This window comes from Mya arenaria, chromosome 4, assembly GCF_026914265.1.
Source record: "Mya arenaria isolate MELC-2E11 chromosome 4, ASM2691426v1".
In the NCBI taxonomy this organism is placed as follows: Eukaryota; Metazoa; Mollusca; class Bivalvia; order Myida; family Myidae; genus Mya; species Mya arenaria.
In genome coordinates, this window is record NC_069125.1 from 37,450,473 (window position 1) to 37,477,371 (window position 26,899).

At 34.6% G+C, this 26,899-nt stretch overlaps 1 protein-coding gene across 3 annotated transcripts in view; it reads right to left on the minus strand.

The window, feature by feature from the left end:
* Positions 1–26,899, minus strand: part of LOC128230573 (autism susceptibility gene 2 protein-like) — a 121,755-nt gene that overhangs the window by 21,021 nt on the left and 73,835 nt on the right. For all 3 annotated transcript variants that reach the window (XM_052942980.1, XM_052942978.1, XM_052942979.1), the window contains one exon: positions 3,400–3,466. In XM_052942980.1, coding sequence (XP_052798940.1) covers positions 3,400–3,466 — 67 coding nt within the window. The remainder of the gene's footprint in view (positions 1–3,399; positions 3,467–26,899) is intronic.

Below are 26,899 nucleotides of genomic sequence, written 5' to 3' on the forward strand. Positions count from 1 at the left end.
AAAATAACAAGAATGAAATTAAGTTCGCAATTCTTGACTTGTTATTGAAATAGTTTCAAAAGGACATAATTTGTTTTTACTGATAAAAAGTACATGTCGAATGACTAGATTTAGCTTCAGGCATTTAGCAATACTTTTTGCCTCAGTCCAAATTCATTTCTATCGATTTTCAAACCATGAACATTGAAATAATATTAATAACATTTTGTCAAGATTTATCTCCTGTATAATATTATAAGCGTATTTTTATGTTATATCTCTTTCAGTAATACTTCAATATTGAGAAAATACATTTGTAAATTGGTGACTAGAATATTATCTTAATCCCGACTTGATTAGTCAATATTTTCAGTAGTATTTTGTTTAGGCTAAGAGCTATTCAAGAAAACATAATGATTCTTTTTTTAAAAATGATATGTTAGCCATTTTCTATTATTACGGATAAAATTTGCTTGATTTTCTCTACTTATTTTTCTGCATTGAAGGACTTCCCGCTTAATTGAATAATGAAGTTGAAAGCGTCGGAAACAATTTTAATAACCATTTTGTCCCAATCTTATGCACCAGTTAATTGTAACCACAGCCCCTCAAGGTCCGGGGAATAGCGGGGACTTTGACTTTCGGTCAAACCAACCCCGGGTAAAAAATCCCCGCCCTGCGGGAACGACCCGATGGTCAAATCCCCGCCAAATGCCCCCGCACCCAGGGATGCTAGGTAAGGCCAATTCATCGCTATATTTTGCGCGAAGCCAAAGCCACCGCATTCACCCGGCACTGCGGGGCCATCTGAAAGGTAAAAACACCGCCCATTTCCCCGGCTATCCAAAGTTCACCCCTGGACCTTGGGGGGCCGTGGTTACAATTGACTGGTGCATTAGAAGGCATGGCTGCCATTTGTGATCCCCCGATGACGATTATTACATACAGTAAAATTTGCTTTAAGGAATTTAAATCTATTAACTATGTACGAAATTTTATGTTTGTTATCATAGAAGTGTTATAAGTTTTATTTAGTGCTTTCAGGAATTTAAATCTATTAACTATGTTCAAAATTCCATGTTTGTTATCAAAGCAATATTTTAAGTTTTATTTAGCGATAACATTTCAGAGCAATTTTCATAGCCCATTATCTTAATTTCTAGCACACTGTTAAAAATTATATTTCCTAAGTGGCTCAATGATTCAAGCAGCATGTTATAAGAAAAACCAGACTCTGGCAAGGGGATTATTGGGCAATAAAATACGCATTTACATCCCCTTTAATGTTATTAGAACAATCAAGGCCTGTAAGTGGCGGCACTTGAGTGATAAGTCTCGCGAAATGATGGCTCTCTAAAACAAGGCTCGTGTCCTTAACCTACAAGAACTCATAAGAAATATCTCAAGTACGCTAACCACTGAAGCATATCTAGCAATAAGTGCATATTAGATCTTTAGTGGGGTATTTTTTGGCCCTTCTTTTTGTGTGTTTATCGTATCTTTTTTTTTAGGGGTGGAGATGGGGGGGGGGGGGGGGGTTACATTGTATGATACATTTAAGCAAAGCCAGCAGCTACCATTGGTCGAAATTAGAACAAGCCCTGCATTGGGAAAATGCTTTGCGGGCTTGCTCAAATTCTGGATTCTATACAATTTAACACCGCTTGTTTTAAGCACTAGAATATAAAATCAAAGTCTAATTTCACTGACTAAGCTTCAAGTGCAGTGTTATATTTATAGGAAATTCGTAAATAGATTTATATATCATTCTAGCCTTGCTATAAAAAAAAAATCAAGTTTCTCAAATAACATTATGACTTATTCATGACAAAACAAACGGATCACAGACTGTATACACTTAAAAATTGACAACTTCTGCCTGCCTGGCTTTCTGACTCACAATCAATCAATCGGGCAACACATTTGGAACACTTCAGTCCTCAACCACTGTCTCTTTGTACGGAGGGGGGGACCTTGAAGAGGGCCTTGTGTCGGATTGCTAAGTTTTCATTGGACATAGAAGAGACCACTTCGACTCTTCAACCACCTCTTACGAACCACTCAAATACCACTTCATCGTTCTTGCGGAAATAGTGACGTTGCTATGGAAACGTCATTCATTTTGAAGAATGTTCGAGTGGCTCACACATAAGGCTTTAAGTGCATACTAAATACATTGCCCCAAATCAATGCAGACCATGTGCCCAGGTTGGGGGAATAACGCAAAAAGCGGAAATGATTGTCTCTCGAAAATGCATCTGTCTCACTGCCGAGTATTAAATGTTGCCATTAGTGTTTGTTAATGGCTTTTCTCAAATTACTGCACTTCAATTTTGTTTATTCCAGTAACCATCAATTTGTTAACAAATTCCAAATCCTGTAAAAACAATTGTCAGCCCCCAAAAAAACTCCATCACAATCAACATTAAAACAAAATAATTTGTTAAAAGGAAAAACAAAAAACAAAATCATAGTTCTAACATAATGGAAAACAGCTAAAACTTGCAGCTTTAAAAACATTCAACACCTTAATGCCATAAATTCCATTAGTCTGTGGTGCTTTTTTATGCTGGTAAATTCAATCAGTCTTTAGTGAATTTACCATTCCCCCATTGTATAATTTATTGTCTCAATGAGTTTATGGGGTTCCCTGTGCAGGTTCTATGCAAATTCAATACAAATTGAAGTTGTCAGCCATCTATCAGACATTATGCGAATTACAAATGCTTTCTACAGATGCAACAGCAAAGACCTAGATTTCTCACAGTGAAGAGGTTCAGAAAACACATGATGACGTCAATGACGTCAATGATTGCAGAAACTCAACAATATGCTTAACTGACAATGAAATTGTAAAAAGAACAGACTGATTTTGTTTAACTACTATTTTTAGTTTTAATATCCTTTGATCGGCAATATTTGTCGGCGTGTTGAATTTCGGCAATTTCACAATTTTTTTTTATAGTTTTTGCACATAGTCTGATTTTCATTAAAGTCTGTTCTCTGGATGTCAAAATTTACATTTAAGATAATACGATATATGCACAGTACACTCAATGTAGGATTCCATAACCATACTTATATAAATCAATTATTATTTAAACATTTTATATTTTACAACGATTATGAAGAAAGTTATGATAACTTGTACTAAGTTACTCTCGTTGGCACAATGTTGCACAAGAGTGTGGTCTTGTGCTGTGGGGAAAACCAGAGTATCTGGAGAAAACCCATTTGTTCGGCTTGGTGACCACTTACCAAACTCGCATGCCCCCAACCTGGGAATCAAACCCTGTCGCCTTGGTGAGAAGCCAGTGCGCTAACCACTGCGCTAACCGGAAAACCACAAAACATAAACCGTTAACATATGCTTATAGATATCATGACAGCAAACATATTCGGTTATTATTTGGTTCTTACCTGAACACTTGATGTTATTTGGGATCAGTGGCTTGAAGATGTCCAGACTGAGGCTGGCATCAGATGCCTGAAAATACACAAAAATACAGCCGTAAGTAAACACAAAAATACAGCCGTAAGTAAACAGAAATAAGTATTCAAAATTTAAGGAAGTATAACACAAAATTTCAGTCATACACATTTGAATTTAAACAAAAAAAGGCAAGTCTAGCACGAAAATACTGCCATATGTAAGGGAAAACAAATTCATTGCACCAAAAAGCATTCAAGCAAAATTAACATCCTTTTTCGGAGTTCATTAATTGGGATTATGCAGCTAGTTATTGGAGTCAAACATCTCAAGGCCACGTTGCACGCCTTGCATACCGCTTAAAATCTGTTGTATGAAAATTAATGCATGCAAATATTATGCCTTTATAAGACTTTCAGTGATTAATTGTGAAACCATTTTTTTTACAAGTGACAATTATTCATACAAACATGTTAACTATTAATAAACAAGAAATATTTGGTGTCGCTATTTTTTTCTTAATTTCTCTCCTTAAACCTCCATGAAACTTAATATCAATTTCAGTCTTTATAATGTGAAATATTAGGCTATATTTTTTTTTCTACTTAACATCGCCATCATAATCTAACGCAGTCATTAAGTGATAAGGCTTATTTATTACATAAAATAGAATCATACATTATCCGGCTCTGTTTGATATTATTTTTAATAGTAATGTGTTGTAAGACGATAACAGACATTTCATGGGGTATAAATAACATTAATTTTCTAAGATAAACTCATGAGATTTTTTTGTGATTAAGTGATATAGTCTGATTAATGGCAAACGGTTGATGGAAAGTGCGAAGATCAAACAATTCGAGGTGGTATAAACAATTTCAAAGGTCTGAGATAAACAATTCAAAGCAGTTTTTGAGTTTAAGTGATTACACAGTCTGATGCACAAAATAATGCAACTAGCACCTCACCTCAATTTTTCTTGCAAGTTTTATCATTAACTATTTACACAACTCATTCCATGAATAAGTAACAAAAGCTCCTCAATTGAAAACAAATTAAAGCAAGAGTTATGGCCCTTGCTACACATGCGTGTGTAATTTGTATCTGGCAACATTTGTACCAATTTTCTTATGAATATATGGAACACGTTTTTAATTATGGCCATGGTTTAAAAGTTTGTGAATACCTACAATGACAAAAACATGTCAATCAAGGTAATCAAAATACCGAGACACGTATTCTTCAAAAAACTAATGAGCGAAAATAATTATCAGTCAAAAAGGTCTAACCTGATTGAAATATTCAGATCGAAAGACTTTTAATCAAATAGAAATGCAACTGACAATTTGTCATAACAAGTAAATGCAAACAAAATATTATTTGCAGAGCTCGACAATGGTACAATGGTGTTCCATCAACGAACAAACTTGCCCCATCTGTGATAGTAAAGTACACACACTTGGAAATCTTGTGACACAATAACTAAAGGACATACGACCTTAAAGCTCACATGAGCATTGTTTTACGACAAAGACATACTAGCTAATAGAGCGCCCATTATCCACTTGACGAACTCTAATCAAACACAAACATAATTGCTCCAACTCTTTCTCGGTAAAGAACACAATAATTAGAAGACAAATAAAAGTTAATTTGGCAGTTATAGCAGCCAAATTTGTGTAATTTCCCTGGCAATTAGCTCACTAATTGATATCATTGGAATCCTGTGTGTCTGTCATTATTTCTCCTAATGAAATCCACACAATGTCAGTAACAGCATGCCTAAGTCACGGTCTTTCCACATTAGCCCCGGAACTTTCACTGCCATTGGCATTCCACGCATTTATTCCACGCACTCACAATAAAAAGAATTGCTGTAACATTCTTGCTTTGAACACAATAATATTACCATGGTAATAAATTACTGCGACAACGTTTAGTGACAAACTCTACATCCCACATCTACTATAACAATCCAAATGGCAAAAAATTCATATTTATTTAACTTTTCTTAGCTGCATCAGAACCATTAACTTCCCATAAATATCACTATAAAGCCTGATCAATACCATCTGTTCAAGTGAGGGTAATTAACCCATCAAGATGCAATTCAAGTAGCAGCTATAGTTTGCCATCACTGTGAAAACAAGAACAAATATTGTACAGTACACATGCATACAAATAATTGCAATTCTTGACAAGATTTCCTTCCTCCTGACCTCAAAAGGATCAGTTATTATAACAGCCAGCATCATACAGGCTAATAATCCACTCCAGGATTTTTCCACACCTTCTAAACAAGGCAGTTGATTGACCAGTCAATATCCGATCAGCGATCAGCGCTGCCTCCCTGGGGCAATTAGTCAGCAATTTTAATGGTAGTCGGCAGTTCTAATGCACTGTTTAATGCCTTCTCCCTGTGGAGCACTGATAATGACCTGAGTGACCTGGTAGGAGAGGTCAGCTGAGGTCAGCAGCCACTATTCAATAGGTTACACTCCTCCTGAAGGCACAGACAGATAGTACAAAGTAAACAAGAGCTCTAGGTCATACTCATTGTGGTGTAAATTGATTTTTGATCTTTTCTTGTTGACATTCATTGACTGTTTCCTATTTGTCTGGGACGTTTCAAATATTTGATTTGGCAGCAGTCACTGATTCTTGTGCACTCAACATGGCTTATGTGCTGAACACAAGATGCCAGCGATACGATATCCTCACCAGAAAGTTTGTTTTCTTCACCATTTATACAACTCATCTTCATGTACAACCTTAGGCAAGGCCATCACCTTGCTTTTAAAAGTGAACAGAATAAGACGAAAACCGTTCGAGTTGTTTTATGTGCATATAAAACCTCCATAAACGCTCAGTGAAGTATGGATTTATTGCAGTTGAAAATTTCTCCCATGGCGCTTTCTCAATTTCCCATATACGTTTTTATTGATCTCCATTTGCTGAACAAATTTGGATTGTAAATGTTCTCTGGTACTTCATTAGAAATAACGACATTTATTTCGTCTTCTTGTGGTCAAATTAAGTACCATCAATGCTAACAAATCGTTGATTCAAACAATGTCTATTTCTGGATGTCCTATGCTCATGCAATGAAACAGAAAGAAGAAACAATGTCTATTTCTGAGTGTGCTATGTTCAGTGACACATTAAGTCCTATCTTCAATGACACAGAAAGAAGAAACAATGTCTATTTCTGAGTGTGCTATGTTCAATGACACATTAAGTCCTATCTTCAATGACACAGAAAGAAGAAACAATGTCTATTTCTGAGTGTGCTATGTTCAATGACACAGAAAGATGAAACAATGTCTATTTCTGAATGTGCTATGTTTAATGACACAGAAAGATGAAACAATGTCTATTTCTGAGTGTGCTATGTTCAATGACACAGAAAGAAGAAACAATGTATATTTCTGAGTGTGCTATGTTCAATGACACAGAAAGAAGAAACAATGTCTATTTCTGAATGTGCTATGTTCAATGACACAGAAAGATGAAACAATGTCTATTTCTGAGTGTGCTTTGTTCAATGACACAGAAAGAAGAAACATTGTCTATTTCTGAATGTGCTATGTTCAATGACACAGAAAGATGAAACAATGTCTATTTCTGAGTGTGTTATGTTCAATGACACATACAAGTCCTATGTTCAATGACACAGAAAGAAGAAACAATGTCTATTTCTGAGTGTGCTATGTTCAATGACACATACAAGTCCTATGTTCAATGACACAGAAAGAAGAAACAATGTCTATTTCTGAGTGTGCTATGTTCAATGACACATACAAGTCCTTAATGTTCAATGACACAGAAAGAAGAAACAAGGTCTATTTCTGAATGTGCTATGTTCAATGACACAGAAAGAAAAAACAATGTCTATTTCTGAATGTGCTATGTTCAATGACACAGAAAGATGAAACAATGTCTATTTCTGAATGTGCTATGTTCAATGACACAGAATGTTTCAAATCACAATAACTAGCTTCAAATACGGCAAGACCACCACATGTGGATGCTAAAACTTGTCTGCAATGTTCAAGGGGCATAACTCATAAAAGTTTTGGGCAAGAGTGATGGTGCCTACTACCTCATATGGCTATTATATATGTGGATATAAATCCTGGTTTTCCAGGTGAAGCCCTACTTTGAATGTTTTGCACAATGGATGATTACGAAATAAGACAAATGACATTCTACCTCTTTTTTCTACGAATAATTACAGACAAGCTTATTATACAATCAAGAGCTTTCCGCTTATCGAAGAATTAACATGAAGCACCTAATTAAGCTTAAAGAGGGTATCACGCAGCTGCAACTAACACCACACGGAGGTTTTCATGTAGTTTGGTGCACAAATCTTCCGACAAAATCCCACTTCTGCCATATCTCACTCGGCAAGTCACATTTCTTATTCCCATCTATCTCAAATCATGATAATTACTCTCGAGAGAGAAACAGAAAACATTCTATTGGCATGTTATGAAGCGGTGAAGATTATTGATAAATAAACACCCTACAAAAAAACGTTTGCCAGATCCTTCCCTCCTGGTTTCTGACAAGTTGATAATTGAATTACAGGAAAAAACAGTTTTATCGCATGTTTTATACTTATTTTCATCCCAACTGGAAGCAGCTCGGTAACTTGTTTCAATTCCCGCTGTTTTCCAATCCCATCAACTTTTCTCACAGTTATTATTGTAATGGCATTTTATGTCCCTCATAAGTTACATTATCTCCCCCCCCCCTCTCTCCCCTCCCAACGACAAACTGTTAACAAATACTGTCAGTACCCTGATCAATTTTCATCAAATAATTCAACATTAAACATATAAATTGCAATACAAATTATAGTAGTCATTTTAATCTAAGAAGGATGATTTACTTCTACTAATAAGTTTAAATCGTATATATAATTTAATCTAAGAATCATGATTTAATTCAAACAGCTTAGAATTAACACTTATAAATTGGATATATAAATAATTTAATTTTACTCAAACTGAAAGCCAAATTAACACTTTAAATTGAATATATAGGTACTTCATTCTAAAAATAAAGAAATTAAGATTGAATTAAAAAAAAGAAGATTTAATTAAAACTAAATTAATGCAAATTGCCTGAAAGCTTAAAATTAATGCATTCCACTGAACCCCCACCCCCTGCCCAAAGAAAAAAACAACACTTCTAAGCTATCGTTTATGTTTCCTACATAAGCATGAACTACCAGAAATAATGAAAAGGCAATACTTTTATCCTCATCATAAAAGACCATTAAAACATACCAACAGAACCACCAAAGCTTGTTTTCTCATGTGACATCTATGTCTACAATATGTCCGAAGGAATTGCATGAGGCATTTATTCCATCATCCGAACACCGCAAAGTCTGCATCTAATAAGCCCATCTATATGACACAAAATGGTTTTTATAGGCCTCAATTTCTTCCTGTAATGATGGGCATTAGCTATCATTTGGCCGTAATTGCCTGTCTAGCTTGAATAATGACCTATAAATATTCATCAGCTTTTTAAACAATAAACATGAAAATCCCCCCAGCATCAATCACCCATCAGAAAACCCTCACTTTCCATCACAATTTCTTTCTCAGAATTACAGTCTTACAAGAAATCCATCTTAAATTCTTGGGTTAAACATTCTCTGGAAATTGCTGGTTTTGGCAAAAATAGAACCAATATTAGTGTGTTACAGGCTTATTTTTTGTTGCGGCCACATTCAATTTTGGCTGATCGAGTTTTTAAAGAGAAAACACAATAGAATGAGTATCATGTTTTGAATTCAAGCTTTGGTTTTTATTGGGGGCACAACCGGTATAGACTGATTCACAGATCAAGCAAACTATAGAACCATATTATTGTGTTTACAATGTCTGTAAATGCATCAGTCCCATACAGTTGAGTCTGAGGATGTATTATTCAGGTCAGTGGCCAATAATAGTCCATGTGTGAAAATGCCGAACTGTCCGAAAAATTAATCACCATAGAATAAAAAAATACTGGACCTGTGCAGTGGGTTCATCTGTGCTTGTAACTTATCGCATGGCGATTTATGAAGATGGTCCTTAAGTTGAAAAATAGAAGAGCTTTAGTCAATCTGCTATGCACAGTGCAAGACTGCAATTTTAGAGCTGCCATGATCCAAGGAGCTTTAAGGGTTGAAATATAAGCTCTATGTGTAAGACTAGCTCTACGTATGTGTCAGGTAATATTAATGCGTTAAGCGTCAAAAGAGCTCTATGCGTCATGTGAGCTCTATGTGTCAGGAGATATAAATGTGTTATGCTTCAAGGAGATATGTGTCAGGAAATATGTGTTATGAGTCAGCGAAGTCCTATGTGTAAGGAGAAATAATGCATTATGCTGAGTCAGAATATTTATATAGTTATATGTGTCAGGAGATCTTTACGCATTGTGTGTCAGGAGATATATAATATGTCAGTAATATGTGTCTTGAGATCTCTATGTGCTGCATGTGTGTAAGTAGCAAAATATGTCATTTATATGTGTCAGGAGATCATGATGTGCTGTGTGTCAGGGACATGTATGACAGCTATATGTGTTGGAAGATCTCTTTGTACTGTGTGTCAGAAGATATCATATGTCAGGTAAATGTGTCAGTAGATCTCTATGTGCTGTGTGTCAGGAGAGAAATATGTCAGTTATATGTGTCAGGAGATCCCTATGTGCTTTAAGTCAGGAGATATATGTCAGTTATAATTGTGTCAGGAGATCTCTTTGTGCTCAGTGTTAGGAGAGATAAATGTCAATTATATGTGTCAGGAGATCTCTTTGTGCTGTGTGTCAGGAGAGATATCAGTTATAATTGTGTCAGGAGATCTCTTTGTGCTGTATCGATGTTAGGAGAGATATATGTCAGTTATATATGTCGGGAGACCTCTATATGCTGTGTGTCAGGCGAGATATATGTCAGTTACATGTGTCAGGGGATCTCGATGTTCTGTGTGTCAGGGACATGTATGACAGCTATATGTGTTGGAAGATCTCTTTGTACTGTGTGTCAGAAGACATCATATGTCAGGTAAATGTGTCAGTAGATCTCTATGTGCTGTGTGTCAGGAGAGAAATATGTCAGTTATATGTGTCAGGAGATCCCTATGCACTGTACGTCAGGAGATATATGTCAGTTATAATTGTGTCAGGAGATCTCTTTGTGCTCAGTGTTAGGAGAGATAAATGTCAATTATATGTGTCAGGAGATCTCTTTGTGCTGTGTGTCAGGAGAGATATCAGTTATAATTGTGTCAGGAGATCTCTTTGTGCTGTATCGATGTTAGGAGAGATAAATGTCAGTTATATATGTCGGGAGACCACTATATGCTGTGTGTCAGGCGAGATATATGTCAGTTACATGTGTCAGGGGATCTCGATGTTCTGTGTGTCAGGGACATGTATGACAGCTATATGTGTTGGAAGATCTCTTTGCACTGTGTGTCAGAAGACATCATATGTCAGGTAAATGTGTCAGTAGATCTCTATGTGCTGTGTGTCAGGAGAGATATATGTCAGTTATATGTGTCAGGTGATCCCTATGCGCTGTACGTCAGGAAAAATAAATGTCAGTTATATGTGTCAGAAGATTTTTATGTGCTGTGCGTCAGGAGAGATATATGTCAGTTGTATGTGTCAGGATATCTCTATGCTCTGTGCATCAGGAGTGATATATGTCAGTAATATATGTCGGGAGATCTCTATATGCTGTGTGTCAGGCGAGATATATATCAGTTAAATGTGTCAGTAGATCTCAATGTGCTGTGTCTCAGGAGTTAAAAATATGTCTGGTAAATATCTCTATGTGTCAGGAGAGCTCCATAAAAAGCTGTATAATACTCAATCATTACTCTACCTACACAAAGTTCAAAGTCATGGAAAGCTGTAAGGAACAATCATAGTTTATTCTGATAATTAGATATTTCGCAATAAAGTGACAATGATACAGCAGAGACATGATCTAATATAATTGGCTGTAATTTGTGTCACGCTCTGTCACTATTTACTTCCACTGTAATAGGATTTGAGAGTTTTGTGCACTGTCCCTAGACATTGCCAGCAACATTATGGCAATAATGCCTCCGTATTTTAATACCACCTTGGGAAATACAGGCAATAGTTTCCAAGAATTGGTTGCTAGCAAAACATAAAACAGCTAATGTGATTCATTGTCTAAGTCAGTCGATAGCTGTATTCTATACTTGGAAATTCCACAAGGAATAATGATCTAATTTCCATACCTTGTCTGCAAATAACAAAGTTTCCAAGTCACAGTATTTCCTCTCAAACTAATTAAAATCAAACACTGTAACTATCCAAGAAATCCACAGCACATATTCTGTGAAATATGTTCCTCAAACTTCATCATTATTCACTAAATATGTTCCTCAAACTTCATCATTATTCACTACACACTGAGAAACTATTAAGAATCTCGTATGTTCCTCAAAGACGATATTAAACCTTTGTCTCAAAGCCAAGGGTGGAATTTTCTTAATAAATACTGATTAAATTCAGTCATTAACATAGAATAAATCCAGTATTAAATAGTCTCACTCGTAGCCAAGATCATTATGGCCCAGTCAACCAGTTTCTGTAAGCCGACATAATCCCATGGTAATCTGGCCGACTTTCTTCCAACAATCTGCAGACTGACGGTAAAAACAAACTCTGATATTCCTGTGAAGGCATCGGGCCCTGCATTCTTGTCTGCCACATCTACTTTAAATCATGCACAGATCATAACACAGCAGCTTTTCGATTCCAGTAAGACATTGTCTATGGCTGCTTATAATTGTAAAAAGGTTCACTGGGGAGTTTTTTTAACTGAAATGATGTCAGACTGGTAACATATGTTGACACATTCTTGAAGTCTTATAAGGGGATTCTGATGAAGGGGCTTTTGTTAATGCAGTAAGGGTAACAATTTCAAGGTTGATATCATATTACAGATTTTTGGAAGCCAAATGCATCACGATTTTTATGGGATTGTCATACATGGCTCGTTTTATGGTCTGAAATGACATTCAACATAGAACAAGGGACAAAACTCCTACAAGGTTCCATGTAATAGTTATTTCACTTCTCATCCATACATTAGCGTTTATTCAATTTAAACATAAAAAAGTTTGTTTTATGTTTTGATAAATTTCATGAAAATATCTTAACAGCCAATTTTCAATTTGAAGGGTTAAATTTGCTGCTGCAATGACAAATTATTCCAAAAATAGCCATGAATGCTGCGTAGCACAATTTTTTCAGGCTGTTTTTTTCCTGAGAGGCATACTGCATGCGAGACAGAGAGTGATAACGTTTTTTTCCAGAAAATGTTGGTTATGTACAACTGATATTATCTAGAATGCACAATGCATGCAGACTGTCTTTCCACGTAAAAATGTTCACAGGTATAAAACCTGATCACTTAAGAAATGGCAATGCCGAAGTCATAAGACAAATTTTACGTCAGAGTTAATTAAGACAATGAGAGACACTTGTAAAAAAAGTCAGAATATTATCCTTCAAATAGCGTTATGTCATAGGGTTAATAACTGTTGACTGTGTCTCTTTATTCTTCATGAATGAGATACTAATGCCAAAGCCTATTTATTACCTTGACATGCTGGGAATGTTCACCGCTTTTTTGCGCTTGTTTTCCTAATTTTGACAGCTGCTGTTTGTTATTTTACGAGTTTTTATGAATTATGATATGGCAAAAATAATACTGTCTGTGTTTGTACCATACCATATTGTCAGACTTTGTCGATAAATTGCAGCATATAGATGCTCGCAAGTCCTCCCAAAAAACACAACCCTTTAAACAACGTTCTAAATATTTCATGATATATAAACATTCCCCATACTTCATTTAAATAAATTTTATCAGATTTTGAATTTGTGGAAATCTTTTCTTCTGCTATCATATCTCCCTACATAAATGATAGCATGTTTAATCAGTTTATTTATTTAACAAGTGGCACTGGGAGCATAGTTGTGCCTTGTAGATTAGAGATTATGTGTGAAGTGAGGTGATAAAAACAAGAGATTATATTTCAAGTGGAAAATTGTGATAAAACTCCTATGAAGGTTTTCATTTGGTAATCATGTCAAATAAAATGAGTGACTGCCAATACCTGGCTCATAGCTATCAAAATGTGCGATAACAACTGAAAAGCATGTTGATAACGAATGAAATCTTATAAAGCAACGAGAGAGAGCGTTTGGACGCACCCGACCTTCGGATTTCGCCCTTTTTCTACATCACATGGAAAGTTCGCTCCTGGTTAATCTCACTTATTCATGTTTGCAAAGATTGCACAGTTATCAAAATGTTTGCCTCGGCAATCAATTATCAAAGTACTCAAACAAAATAATCATTGCAAATCATTCGGCTAGTTTCAATTCATACTTGTAACTAATTATGAAAATTATCAGATAGGCTAACAGACCAATCCATGTTATCAAAGGTATGAAATTTCAGCCTCTGATAGTGTTTTACATTTTTATGAAACTGGGTACATGAGTTTAATGTCATACAGACTGCACTCGAAATCTTGTACCATTAAGATATAGCCCCATTTGTTAATCAGAATGAAATATCAAATATTACTATATTTGGATTATAACCGTAGCAAGATTATATAACCTTCATTTACAGCCAATGCATTTGCATATAAGCAATCATTAAGTACTTGGCTTAATCATTAAGAATTACAATTTTCGCTGTTGTTTAAAGGTCCATCCGCTGGTACTCATCCGATACACGACAGACCCTGCGTCAGATTTTGCGTTAACAATGAGTCAGCAAATAAGGTGGTATTCTAAGTCAGTTAGATGACCTGAATTAAAATCTAAATGATTAAAAAGGGCTCGTTTTCTATGCTCATTCTGCCCATTATTAATCATTAAGATTTTAATTCATGTCATCTTACTATTACTCATATTTCCAGCCAATCGCTTATCTGCCTCAAAATAGTACCATATGCTTAATCGTTAAGACATGCAACTGTTTTTTAACAGTTTTTAACAGTCATTACCTCAAGATTTGGTTCCCGGTCTGAAGAAATTACATAATAATCCAAGTGAGTTAGAACATTTTTCGTAAAATCTTAATAATTTAGAAGGGCTTAGCGTGCGAGATCTTATACCACCAAGATATGGCCCATCCGTCAATCAGAATTAACTTAAATATCAAATATTACTAAACATGTACTATCTTTAATAATAATTATCATAAGTACTAAATTAAGAGTTTTCTTTACATTATTTCGTGGGCAATTTTACGCACTTAACATTAATTTGCGACCAAAGGTTACTATACTTGACCCCTTAAGTGTTAAAATTGTTTCTTTTCTCTCAGATGGGAAGAAATTGCAAATTGTATGATGATTCAACCAAAATTCCTTAAGACAAAACATCGAAAAGGGTTTATTAAAGTTATGAGTGATTTATTTGGACAATCTTGACACATTTCTCAACTTTAAAGTGTCTCGATTTGGTTTAAAGCTGAAAATTAAAAACACTTAATTTCAGTTCAAGTCTGAATGCAAATAAACCACTTCACACATTTTACAGTAATAAAAACACAACAATTTCAAGATAAACATCTTTTATATGAATTTCAAAATGTAAATTTAAATGCTGAAGTCAGCCAAGTAGTACTTGCTATTGAAATGAAGTTTGTATTATAAGTATGTGCAAAGATATTACCCGATTGAATCACCAACTAATCCCGCATTTACCATTAAAAAGATATTTTATATTAATGATATCCGGTATTTCTCTTAGTGACATTTTTATTCCTCAGAATAATCGAAAACAACCAATAATCATAGACATTGTAGATATTAAACTTTATTACAACACTTACTTCCAATAATATCTAATTTAAATCCAACTTTTTGAACAATTATCTACAAAGTTATTACAAAATCGAATATATCCCGACACTGTGATATTTTCCTTATAAACCATAATTACCTAAATATATTCCATTATCACATTAAAATTGTCAGTTTCAACATCATATGATTCAAGCCTCTTATGATTTAAATGTTCTCAATGATTACAAATAAAATTCTCAAGAGGTGGCTGTTTATCCAAACAAGGATTTTAATATACGCAGTCAGCAGCCTGTTACAGTTTCAAGGAAAATTGTATGAAAAAAACGTACATACGCAAATTGTATTTTTTATTATATAATAAACTTACGTAAGTTAATTACATTTTTATTCGTCTGAGTACATTACTTTTTATGTACTTTATATACATTTTTTACCATTTCTTTGTGTTTGCAATAAAACTTAAACTGACTGAGATCAACAAACAAAATTGTTAATTTAATTGTTGTTCTTCAAAAACATAATTAAGTTTTTTTACAATGTAATTAGTGGCCCATTATTATATCAATTACGTGAGGTTTATCTTTGAAGTTTATCTTCGAAAAACAGACGGAAAAGACGAAGTTAAAAATAAAATTAAATCCGTGAATCCAAGATGTTTTGGCACGATTGGTGCAAATTCTACAGTAACCAGTCTATCAAGTGCGGACAATGAACCATTATCTACGAGTGTCTGGTTAAAGGCCACTTTCCATGTACTTGAAACAAGCCCCATCTACCATTATATCGTATCCTAACATATCAGCGAGCACTTCAAATTCTCCCGCTACTTGAGTATATCCTAGACCAGTCAGCAGACACCTTAGTGTGCGAACACTGATAATAACCAACGCAGAACCGGTTTCAAAACCCAATAAGCACTTTAACAGCTCAGAGTGAAAACGGTGTAAGTGACATCAAATTTAATCGCACTTAACTTTTTTTTGGCTTTCTCTACTCAACGTATGCAGCAGCTAATGCCAAAACCTAGCAATATTTGAGTTCTGTATGATCATATGAGACCAAATTGCAGATATATCTCCATTTAAGGAAATTATATGAGTCCTTATCCAGAGCTGAATGCAGATACTTTTGTTCTTAATATTAAGAGTAATGTATGGTTGACAAAAATATCATCACGTAGCACGAAATGGAACAAGATACAATGTAGCATGTTTAAGATATCCTTGGCATTTCAATAAAACTTCCATTGCAAGCCTCAATAAAAACATTTTGTCAATTCAAATTTCAAGCATACTTAGCCCCAACTACCATGCCTACCCCCACCCCCGGGGGCCCCCAGTCCAGGTACCTGGTTATAAAAATGGATAACGTTAATCAATATTCACAAAACTAAAGCAAAACAATATTTTTGATTTTCATTTTGGTGTAAAATTAATGCATTACCATGGATGTAATAATTAAAGGGGCATCATGTCCATCAAATTGTTAAAAAAACACACACTATTTTGAGTTAATAGGAAACCTTAAACCACCAATCATTCTACATTCCAACGAGCAATTTTCTGACAATGAAAAAATCAGTCAAATGTGTATAATAAGAGGTGATCCACACTCGAGTTCACGACACCCCTACTGTAATATTAGCTAGTTCATATCAGATGAATCTTTCAACATTATAATTAAAGCGCAATTAAATATACCATGCTCAAAGATCAATGGAAAATTCATTGCCAAAACAGCTATATCACAGAGTAATATTATCCTACTTATGAGGGGGTTTAACTTAATTGAATCCACTTGAAAAAGACTATTTCAGAGGCATAAAATTAGCTCTTGTGAAAAGAAATTAGATTTATTCTTAAGGGAAGATTGTAAAATTTCTAATTACAAATTATGGAACCATTATGAGAGGAAGATAAAAGCACCCTTGAGTATAACACTCAACCAGGGTTTTTCAAACTCTGTTAAAGGAACTTGCTCATGTTTTTGTAAAATGCACTCTTTTTTTGATGATGAAATTAAGTGTGGAAAATCATTAGGTCAGTGTTAAAACTAAGATACCAAAAGCTGGAATCCTTCAGCCAATGTTGATATTTGCTCAAATATCGTCTTTGAAGACCATAAATTTTAGTACCGTATGATATATATAATCGCTAAATTACAGCTTTGTTTACAGCTTTGTTATTGCTTGATTGGTTGATTGACATTATCATGTGATGTTATCAATGTATTGTTAAGAGGTCAAAATATTTACTACTTTTGTAAATGTCCTAGTGGCCTTGTGGTTTAAGCATCGGGTTTTCAATTTTTTCTTGACTTAACCAATGTCTGATAACACGTGTGACAAAAATAAAAAAATATATACTATAACTGCTTTTTCCATAGCAAAAAGCTTTTAAATGCATTAGGCCAGAGTTTTTATATCTTTAGATTTACGGGAGCGCCGTACCTAAATATTGCAAAACCCAAATAAAAATAAAATTCATTTTCGTAGTTTTATTTTTATTTTTTCCGACGAACGTTGCTCCAATGTTAAGAACAAAATAAAATTAGTGTTCTATAACCCATATCTCAGAACCAACTGGTGTACCAATTGTCATTCATTATCGGTCTTTTTACTGCACAAACCACGTAAACCAGTCGGAAATACGCGGGGAAACAGAACAGGTACCCGTTACCATAACAACGTCCTGTCAATAGTGAAAGTACTTTTTGTCATACCCCTTATTTCTCGCAATTTCTGCAGCTATATAGAAATGTTTTACTACAAAAAACGTTCCGATGTTTATGTTTCATTATTTAAATCAAACCGTGGTGAACTTAAAGCGTGTTTATTGTGATTTTTTTGTAGATTCAGTATGTTGTTCGCGTTTCGTGGAATGATTGCGAAACTTCCGGTCAAAATAAGGAGACAGAAATTTGTGGGTTGTATTGTCTATTAAAAGTCGTTGGCGCACGTCGTATATTAACAAGGATGAATTGGATTACAGCGCAAAAATGTATAGCTTCTGACAAACACAAACTGCAAAATGATATCGTGTTCATCATAGTCAAAATGGATATTTTTTTCTGAATTTGACTCTGGGGAGCATTGAACACACTGCTTCACGATCACATATTTGAAGAGAAAAACACAAGGTATCGTGATATTCGTAGTTGTTAATTAGTTTAATAATGATTTGGAATTTAAATCGTTATAGAATACTGAAAATGATGTAATAATAACATAGTGTGTGTTTCCGATAAAACAGAAAAAATCTGAACATAAGATATTTGGCAGTCAGTGCAAGAAGTCAAACTTATCCGTTGCTTATTGCCAACGGGCATAGCTGGAATTAGAAGGATATTTTTCAGGACTGATTCTAAAATCAGTTCTTAGACCTGGTTTTTTGAAACATATAACACTTGTAAAATTTATCTGAATGCTCCCGAATTTTCTTTGGTGAAGTACATAAATGTAGATTTTGACTGTCTGTGTATCCGTAAGCCCTGTCAAAATTTGAAGTGAACAGGAATTTCCATCAGGGCTTCTACTTTTTTTGGTTATATTTTCTATATAAAAACCACATCACGGTAAATTGTCACGGTGCTATTTCGTTAAAGACAGAAAAACACATTTGACCTCCTTATTATACCATGTCTGAAACTGTGTTTAATTTTTGATTACTTCACAATGGAAAGGATATGCTTATATTGTGGGCAAAAGGTTAGAATTGGCCATTTAAACTTCTTTATTACACTGACATGTTTCATAAAATCCATGAGTTGATAATATATGCACCTCATATGCATAGATACATTCGAACAAATATATACAATTAATTTCAATGAGCGCTTGAACTCACAGTGTTGAGGTCAATATTTTCAGTCATTAAAAGGATCTTTCAATTATGCTTTTGAAACTTTATGGTGATTTATCACCCTTTTTTCAGCCTATGAAATAGCTGACACAAGTAAGGTGTGTTTTGTCTTCATGATATAAGAAGTTTTAAAAAATAAAAAAAATCGGAGAAAAATCCGTTTTATTTTTATTTATTTCTCCTTTGGGACATTTTATGCATTTTATTTTTATTTTTATTTCCTCCTCCTTACCGAACTTTTTGAAAAATCTCCCGTAAATCTAAAGATAAAAAAACTCTGGCCTTACCGGGAAAACTTATTTTTGGCCCAAAAAAACATGGGTATGCAAGTACTTAAAATTCTGTGGAGTTTTCTGAATTTAATGTTCACAATAAATTTCTAATTTTACAGAAATTGAGAGAAACTGTACAATCAAATTTAGTAAATAATCGGATTACAAATTTAATGGTTTAGAAAGCGAATTTAAAAATGTTTAAATAGATTAGCGCAACTTTGCAGTTTGGGGTATTTGAATATTTGAAATCGCAACAAAACATAAATGAATGTTTAATCTACAGCGGATGATGTCAACGTCCATCAAGAAATCACAGTTGATTGACCAGCATCACTCTAAACATAATTAAGCCAGAGTGATGGAACTTGCTTCACTTTCTTTCACATGGCGAACATGTCCACAATCATTCTTTTATGAACACGTCTACTTTGTTTCAGGTAGCATGTGCAAACATGTTGACTTTGTTCCATGTAGCGGACATGTTCACCAGTTTATTAAAATGTTCAATCATGGTGCATTGACTGCACTAATTGTCACAATTTTTTTTTACATTATTAAGTATACACTATGGCAATGCTCAACTTTTTTTTCTCCATTTATTATCATACATGTACATTTGATTTATAATAACCACCTTCTTTCTGATAATTTGTCAGACCAATATATTCACGCAAAAACACCAATATATTCACACAAAAAAGTTGTATCAGGGATGCAGTCATTATCATATCTGAACAATACCCTAACAACGATAATATAACTTGTGTGAATATTAGCCAACTTGGTGCAAACATGGACTGTTCAACATGATATTTATCACAGCTTTCTGAATCAGTTCATCAATGTTTGTCCTCAGCTCCTTACCATATGCCAAACTAAGTGCTATTAGGGCATATATTATTTTCCAACATAAAAACGAGAGCTGCATGCATGAGTCACTGACTGCCATATCCTCCTTCCCAGCCAAATAAGGAACAACATCAACGTTGCCTTTAGATAAAGGATTACAATTATACAATTGACAAAAAAAAATAAAAAAATACTGTACTCAGAGTTATGGTTCTTGTGCACCACACTTTTCCTCAATGAGATATCTGTATATGAAGTTTAATGTAAATACCTCAAAGACTTTTCGAGTGACACTCTGGACAAAACCTAAGTATAAGTATGAAGTTAACAAGGCAATAACTAAAAAAAACCAGTAAGAGTTATGGCTCCTGTGCACTGCACTTCTTCTCAATGATCGAGTCAATACCTCAAAGACTTTTCAAGTAATGCTTTGGACAAGATTGCCTGGACGCACACAAATATATAATGCATATATGTATATTTTTATATATAGTTAATGTTTCTGCTTTTAATCTCGTCGACCATGCCCACATGTATATGAAGTTCCAGCCTGGTCTTTGAGGAATGTGGAATATTTTGGCAACACCTTCCATGTTTTCTTCTTATCTTTTATTTCTACAATTTGCCATTCAACTCTACAGCATATTTGACACCTGTTATCTTCTGTTGGCAGCGGTTCAGAACGATTAAATTATTAAAGATTATAAAACACTATACAAATATGCCAGACAAGTACTATACAAGCACTATATCATTAATACCCCCATTTGGCATTGAAAATCAAAAATGTGATTGCCACTTTCGTAAATGGCCATGATATGCCAACTTAAGACGGTTTTAAATTACCATTTAAGTATTCTCCATATTCTTTGTCTGAACTTGTGAAAAGTAGGCTCTCATAAAACATGTTATTAAATAAGTTCATGAGAATTATAGTGACCTTTCTGACATGAATGACATTGTCGTATTGAATGTGTCAGTAAACAACTTTCAACATGCAATAACTTCATAAAGAAGTGCCACTCACAATTTTTAAAAATAAATAAATTATACTTTAGGTAGCATTATTACCCAAACTAATCTATGATAAATGAATATTTTTATCTGCTGTCACCATCTACATTAGGGTGCAGGTTTTATCCCATGCATAATCCATAAATCACTACCTGACAATACTAGAACTGTAAGCCATAGGCTAACGAATACCCCCCACCCCTCCATGTCTAGGTTGTTTGCCCTGGAGTTAGGCCGGACAAAGCTAATTTTGCCTACAAGGGGAGATAACTCCAGTCAGGGTCATGTGACCTGTACCAAATTCACAGAGGCGAAAGTTTACAACATGGCCATTAATTTCTGAAAGTTTGATAAAGATTTGTTGAATAATAACAAAGATGAATCCCGGACAGGGCTTATTTTGCCTACTTTAACACATCAAGGGGAGATAACTCTGGTCAGGGTCACGTGACCCGTACCAATTTCACAGAGGCGCAAGTTTACATCATGGCCATTAATATCTGAAAGTTTGAAAAAGATTTGTTCAATAACGACAAAGATGAATCCCGGACAAAAAAAAAAACGGACGGACAGACGGACAGACGGACGGACAACCCGATTCCAGTATACCCCCCCCAAACTTTGTTTTGGGGGGTATAACAAATACTTTTTTTAATGACGCTGATGGGGAATTCTTTTAAGTGATTTAAAAATGCCTTTTAAACTAAGAAAGTCATTGCATAATTGATGAAGAGTCTTTTTACATCATGCCCTATAAATGAATGGCAAATGTTGGTATCAGTGTTTGCGCTCATGCCCATGCCAATGGGATCTCTGGTAAGGTTCACATTTTATCATTCAGAAAGCTGGACTTAAAATATGGCTTAATTTCCATTTAGTGATTATTTGATTTTATTCAGTCACCAGGGTGAAAAAAAAGTTCTATATTTTTACCATGTTAGTTCAACTTTTAGTAATGTCATAGTTAAACGTTGTTAGTATGTACTTACAAAAAGAAATTGCTTGAAGCGACACAGTTGAAGTACATACTAATAATCTTTAACCTTTTAGTGGTCTACATTTAATTGTGTAAAGTACCTATTTAATAGGCCAGCCACTGTATATGTATCGCTTCACCTGATTTAAATCAATGTTGGCTGACTGCTTATTTACTGAAATAAATGTATTGGAAATGCTGCCTTCTCATTAGACAAAACAAAATGTTGACCACTAACTTGGGTTAACCGAATGTGTGATACTTCAAAATTATCATTGGATTGTAAATTACATACATATTTTATTATCAAGAATCAAATTTCTGCGAGTCTTGAAATTTATTTTATATCGTTCTTCTAACAAACTTTTTATACATCCTCTTTGCCAATGTTTACTTTCGTTTATATTAATTCTCACAGACCTGAAATCTTATTTTCTGGCATCCAATTCCATTAGGCGCTAATGCCAGCAGATTTCTCTCTTCTTTTCTATAAATTACAATATCCGGCAAAACTCAAGCTCTCTAATTGATTGATTGATATTAGCACAATTGTCCAATCAATGTTGTAAATTGATTCTTCAGATTCCCATAATCCACTTTATGGTATTTGCCCCAACACAACATGCTATGTGAATAATTATATTTAAATAAGTATCTTCATGGCTGAGGGTGTAAGGTGTCTTTCTGAAACGTGGTTTATCAGGTTTCCATAAAACACCCTGTGCGAGGGTTGGGATGAACCTATCGATCTTACACGAGCAGTTATGGTAGGTGCTTTTTCTCCCACCTCAGTTAAACCAAAATATAGTAAAAATATATTTTTATTCATTTTTTATATAACTGACACATGATCAATGTTTTCTACCCAATTTGTTTACTTTTATAAAGTGGATTATCTGGCAAACAGATTTTTTCTGAAGGTTTAACAACTTGACAGGCTTAGTATGGAGATTGTTTTTCTCAATCAAAGACTGCCTATTTTGTGTCTCTCAACGTCCAAATAATAACAGTATTAGTTTGCTAAATGACAGTCTCCAATTCCCTCAGGAACCCAAATCTCATAAAATTGGATAAGGCCATTAATGGTATATTAGATTACTCGCAATTCCCTGAATAGCAAAGTCGCAATTCCCAAAAGCCCGGTCAGTCAGTCTCCTTCTTCATATAAGGAAAAAAACAACAAAGGATTTATAGCACATCGGTGGTCAACTTCAAGTCACCATCATATTTTATATGAAAAAGTAACAGTTGAAAGCTTTAAGCTGTCATTTTCCAAGAACTCGTGATTCACAATGATTCGATTTTAAGCCGCCCTTTCGGAGATGAAACAAGATTAGTGCATTGTATTGAAAATAACCTGGAGCGTAGTAATTTGATAAAAGTAGTTCCTCGGTGCAAATGCTAAAAAGCTATTTGCCTCCATGCCATCACAGTATGACATTTCTGTAATGAAAACTTCGACTAATCAAATCGTTTCCATTACACAGGGGCCTAATTGACAGGTTTTTACGCTTGAACTGCATCGAAAAATCAGACTTGTTCAGAGAATCAATCTAGCACATGCACAGAATAATCCCCACATGAATTGAAAACAAGTTTTTAGCAATATCGGTCATTATTACGGCTTTAAGAAAATTAAGGCAGAAAATCGAAAATATTGCAAATACTTGTTTATATGGAGACCAGGCGAAGACTAGAGCGAAAATATTATGTACAAACCTTCTTGCACAGAATGAAATTTACTTTTATCCATGCTTTGTAATTAATTGAAAAAACATTACAGGCTTGATAATAAAATAGTCCCAAGTAACATGACCCAAAATAATTTTTACACTAATATAAAACTGATCACCAACATCATGTCGAAATTGTCTCACTTCCCGTGCACAGGAACAAAAATCATCGTTTTCAAGTAGAATCTAAACATGCAGACCCAGAGTTAATATTCGCTCAAGAGCTCATCAAACAGTTATGATAAAACGTCTACAATTTGTAAACAGAAAACCCATCAATTTCAAGATTACCCTCTTACAATTATTTACCTAAAGTTGAACAGTAGAAGATATGTAATTAGTCCTGGTGGTTATATGAATGGCTGCAATTTACACCAATGTGTGCAATATATTTCATGTTTATTGACAGCACTCAGCCACTCGGTTAAACCCGCGACTATAACTGAAATATCAACATTAACAATGTTTACCCAGTAATAGAGAGTACCCAAATTCTATTTCCAATGTTGATTTTATCCATTTCGAAACATTTAAATCAAACAGGACCATTGAACAAAACATCAAAAGGTTTCGTTTAACATCAGATGGCAGCTTCCAATGCCAGGGCTTGCCTATTGTACCTCATCAATAGAATTTAAATAGTTTTGATGACATCAAAAAGAAAACTGCAATATCTATATTCACCAGTTTCATTGGCAGTAATTGGCGTATAAACATTGATCGTTACCCTGTTAAATGGTGCAAACATTGAAAAGGCCATTAATAAGTGATGTTCAATTAACCGTGGGATGTTAACGACCACAGTAAATGTGAAACGTCATCAGCTTTTCAAAAGGGAATGTTTTCCTAATGATTTTAAACATACTTTGAAACAGCAACATAAAATAAGTAGTCCTCCAAATATTTGGTCATAAATTTATATTCGGTCATACTTAATTACTTGCTTGTAAAATGTGACGATTGTTATTTGCAATAAAATATAGCCACATCGCACATAAGTGAGATCTCAAATTGGGGGGCTTACTTGAATTATAGTTATAATTTACTCCACAATTATTACGAATCGGCGCCTTAAATATTCCTGCCATTGATCCTTAATTTGTTTTTGTGGTAAAAGTCAACTTGCTCTAAAAGTACACTTAAATTCTCACTCAGATATATTGACTGCAACCACTTTTGTCTGGTATAAAATTGAAACTGTAACATTACCTCCGAGCAAATTTTAAGGTCTCATTGTTACTTGTTTGATCACTATAATCAGAGGGCAAATTATTAAACACTAGCATTATTCGGCACAAATGGGCACATTGTATGATAATAGCCCAAGAAAACTGATTGACAAAATTACCATCTTCCCGCAAAGAGACCTATCATTTGTCGATAGAAATTAAATATGATTACATGGTAGAGAAATCTCCAGATCCGCGTTTATCCCCGATTTACCCCAATTTCCTGTAATTGCACCTCGTCTTATAATAATACAGAGGGGAGCGTACAGATTCGTGCAATTCCTGTGATGGGGTGTCAGCGCTAATAACATGGCCGTAAACTTCTGTCTCCATACAATTACATGTTTGACAAAATCAAGACAGAACTCTGGACTGCCTATGGCCTTGCTGTCTTTCAATACATAAAAGGTGATCACTTCAATTACGCTGTAGGATTATAAAACGATTGAATTTCGAGTAATAAACAATATTGTTTTACAAGTGTAAGTTACAGAGTTGGCAAAGGCAATAATAAGTAATGATTATTGTAAAAGGGTAACAGAGAGGAAAAGACCACCACAAGGGCAGGCAACAATAATTAAACTCAGTTTTTTTAAATCAATCAAGGGGCATAACTCTCATAATATGTAGCCAGAGTAATGTGGATTGATACAATTTTATAAACAACATGTGCACAGACTTACTGTTAACATTCATGGCAAGTTTAATGTAAAAACCGCAAAACAGTATGGAATTATGGCTACCATTAAGTCTTTTTCAGCTACCTGCAGAATTGAATGCCTGCAGAAAGGAATGAAAAACAAAGCCAACCACGTTTGCAACACAATGTCAATTATTTCTGTACCCCTTTTCAATATTTTCTACAAAAACAACAACAATTCAGACAAGATAAATATGCCATAAATATGTCTTCAGGTTCAACCAGATCCCACCATGGCAGTGCCTTAACTCTAGATCATATTGAAAACCACTCTGGGACTTATTCAATTTCATTACCCAATACCCAAAGTGAGGATAAACAGTCTGAACCGGTAAAACGGCAAAATTGGATATGAAAAGTTAATGGTGCCAGCTCAAACTTTGTCCCTGGGGAGAAATGAAGTCAAGTTATAGCGAAGCATTCCGACAATTATCGCCCTCTGTCGGCCTGGTGTGGAAAACGGCAATTAAATACCAGACCAGCAACAAAACCCTGTGTACTAGTGTACAAATTAGACACCCAAGGGAAATTTTCTCTGCTCCAAATCAAATTTACACAAAATTCTATTTCAACATCACCTCAGCACTTTGGAGCTTCTCAAAAAGATCTCCATCAAGAAGAAGCATGGCATTATTACGGTGGCAACCTCTATCATCTGAATAATTTGATTTGGCTCGGAAGCCATAATGTGGTGGGGCACATCGCAGTCAATTAGCATTGACAACATCGTCAGGCCATCACTCAGACATTCTGCCCTTCCATTACATGATTTAGAAAATAGTAATGTAGAGTCAACATTTTTATGAAGGAAATGTTAGGTTTTGTTCTCATACAGCTTTTTGAATTGATAAATATGGCCGACATTCATATCACAGTAAATTCCTATACACAAGTCTTACACTGAGAAAAAGTTCAATGGAAAGCAAAAATTCTTACATGTACACCTAACGAATGGTCAAAATTAACAAATAA